At 66.2% G+C, this 1,947-nt stretch overlaps 1 protein-coding gene across 1 annotated transcript; it reads left to right on the top strand.

The window, feature by feature from the left end:
• The first annotated feature begins 477 nt into the window (after positions 1 to 477).
• GSX1 (GS homeobox 1) lies at positions 478 to 1,730 on the top strand. The gene is made up of 2 exons (XM_032402515.1): positions 478 to 889; positions 1,351 to 1,730. Exons 1-2 carry the CDS (start codon positions 478 to 480, stop codon positions 1,728 to 1,730), a joined length of 792 nt encoding a protein of 263 aa, XP_032258406.1.
• Positions 1,731 to 1,947: the final 217 nt, after the last annotated feature.

Raw genomic sequence — 1,947 nt, 5'->3', positions numbered from 1 at the left:
AAGAATATTAAATCGCAAGAGAATGAGAAAATAAACCCGCAAAAGGGAGAGGAGGGGGCGAGGGCGCCTGTTACGGCGTGGGTGGGGTTGACAAGAATAGAGTACATTATGCAGTTCATTTAGTTAACAAGTGAAATAATGAGGAAGCGTGCAGAGTGAATGCCAAGAGAAAAGGCACAAAAACCCTATTGAGAGGCCCCGGCCGCTCCTGGCGTAGCCCATCACATGGCAATAGTCCTATTTAAGCGGCGCCGCCGGCGCCTTTCAGCACCACTAGCGCTGGCCAGCACCCCGAGCTCTCCGCGCGGCGCCCGCGGCAGCAGCCACCGCAGCTTCAGCCTCGGCCTCAGCGGCGCCTTTATCCTCCCGCGAACAGGCAACAGCGCGGGGCCGCGGCCGGGGGAAGGGCGTGGAGAGCCCCGAAGTCCGCGGGGCGCAGGGAGACGGCTGGCGGCGGGGCGACAGCGCACCGGGGCCATGCCGCGCTCCTTCCTGGTGGACTCGCTGGTGCTGCGCGAGGCAGGCGAGAAGAAGGCCCCGGAGGGCAGCCCGCCGCCGCTCTTTCCCTACGCCGTGCCCCCGCCGCACGCGCTGCACGGCCTCTCGCCCGGCGCCTGCCACGCGCGCAAGGCCGGGCTGCTGTGCGTGTGCCCGCTTTGCGTCACCGCCTCGCAGCTGCACGGGCCCCCCGGGCCGCCCGCGCTGCCTCTGCTCAAGGCATCCTTCCCGCCCTTCGGCTCGCAGTACTGCCACACGCCCCTAGGCCGCCAGCACTCGGCCGTGTCGCCCGGGGTCGCTCACGGCCCCGCTGCCGCCGCTGCCGCCGCCGCGCTCTACCAGACCTCCTATCCGCTGCCCGACCCCCGGCAGTTCCACTGCATCTCCGTGGGTAAGCCAAATCGCTGCGCAGTGGGACAGCGCATGGGTGACCTGATGAGAGTTGGCGAGCCAGGGATGGGGGGTGAGGGTCCCTAGGCGTCCTGGGGACGATGAAAGTCATGCTGGGACCCTGAGGAGAATAGGGTGGTGTGCCGATGGAGGGCTGGGACAGGACCCAGGAGGGAGGGGGAGGGCAGGAGGTCCAGGTCTCGGAGGGGGCGCGCAGGAGCGAACGAGGGCTGAGGTTCAGGGCGCTCCATAAAGTAGTGCCAGGGTTGCGTGACTCTGGGAGTATCTGGGTCCCGCGGCTTAGCAAGGAGGCGCCCGCGGTAACGCTGCTGTGCGTCTCGTTTGGGGCAAAGAGGTAGGTGAAAGACCAAAGTCCCGGGATTCTACTGGTCACGTACGAGAGGATAGGGCCCACAGCGCAGGAGTCTGATAGCTTCCCTCTCTGCACCCCACCCCCTCCAGACAGCAGCTCCAACCCGCTGCCCAGCAGCAAGAGGATGCGCACCGCGTTCACCAGCACGCAGCTGCTAGAGCTGGAGCGCGAGTTCGCCTCTAACATGTACCTGTCCCGCCTGCGCCGCATTGAGATCGCCACCTACCTGAATCTGTCCGAGAAGCAGGTGAAGATCTGGTTCCAGAACCGCCGGGTGAAGCACAAGAAGGAGGGCAAAGGGAGCAACCACCGCGGCGGCAGCGGGAGCGCGGGCGCGGGCACTGGCGCACCGCAAAGCTGCAAATGCGCGTCGCTCTCCTCAGCCAAGTGCTCCGAGGATGACGACGAATTGCCCATGTCTCCGTCCTCTTCGGGGAAAGATGACCGGGATCTCACGGTCACTCCCTAGGCGCGCGCCTCCCCAGGTCGCCCACCCCAGGCCCTCCCTGCCGTCTCAAAGACAGGTCGTGGGACGAAGCACCGGTTCCCAGGCACCCGCTGCCAAACCGCGGCCACGCACGGGTTTGGCAAGGGTTTGCGGAGGTCCCGGGCCCTGGGCAGCGCCAAGGGCTTGGCAGAAACCTGACGCTGGTATTCCCACCCAGGGCCCTCAGCCGTCCAAAGCG

The sequence above is a fragment of the Phoca vitulina genome, unplaced genomic scaffold (assembly GCF_004348235.1).
Source record: "Phoca vitulina isolate PV1807 unplaced genomic scaffold, GSC_HSeal_1.0 scaffold5, whole genome shotgun sequence".
Classification (NCBI taxonomy): Eukaryota; Metazoa; Chordata; class Mammalia; order Carnivora; family Phocidae; genus Phoca; species Phoca vitulina.
Note: the sequence above shows the minus strand (reverse complement) of the source record. Positions and strands in the feature narration are given on the sequence as shown.

What these genes read in the sequence shown, in the direction of transcription:
- GSX1 (XM_032402515.1), top strand. Translation starts at nt 478, where the DNA reads ATGCCGCGCTCCTTCCTGGTGGACTCGCTGGTGCTGCGCGAGGCAGGC. An exon ending in GTTCCACTGCATCTCCGTGG is followed by an intron (nt 890 to 1,350) that starts GTAAGCCAAATC and finishes CACCCCCTCCAG; the next exon opens with ACAGCAGCTCCAACCCGCTG.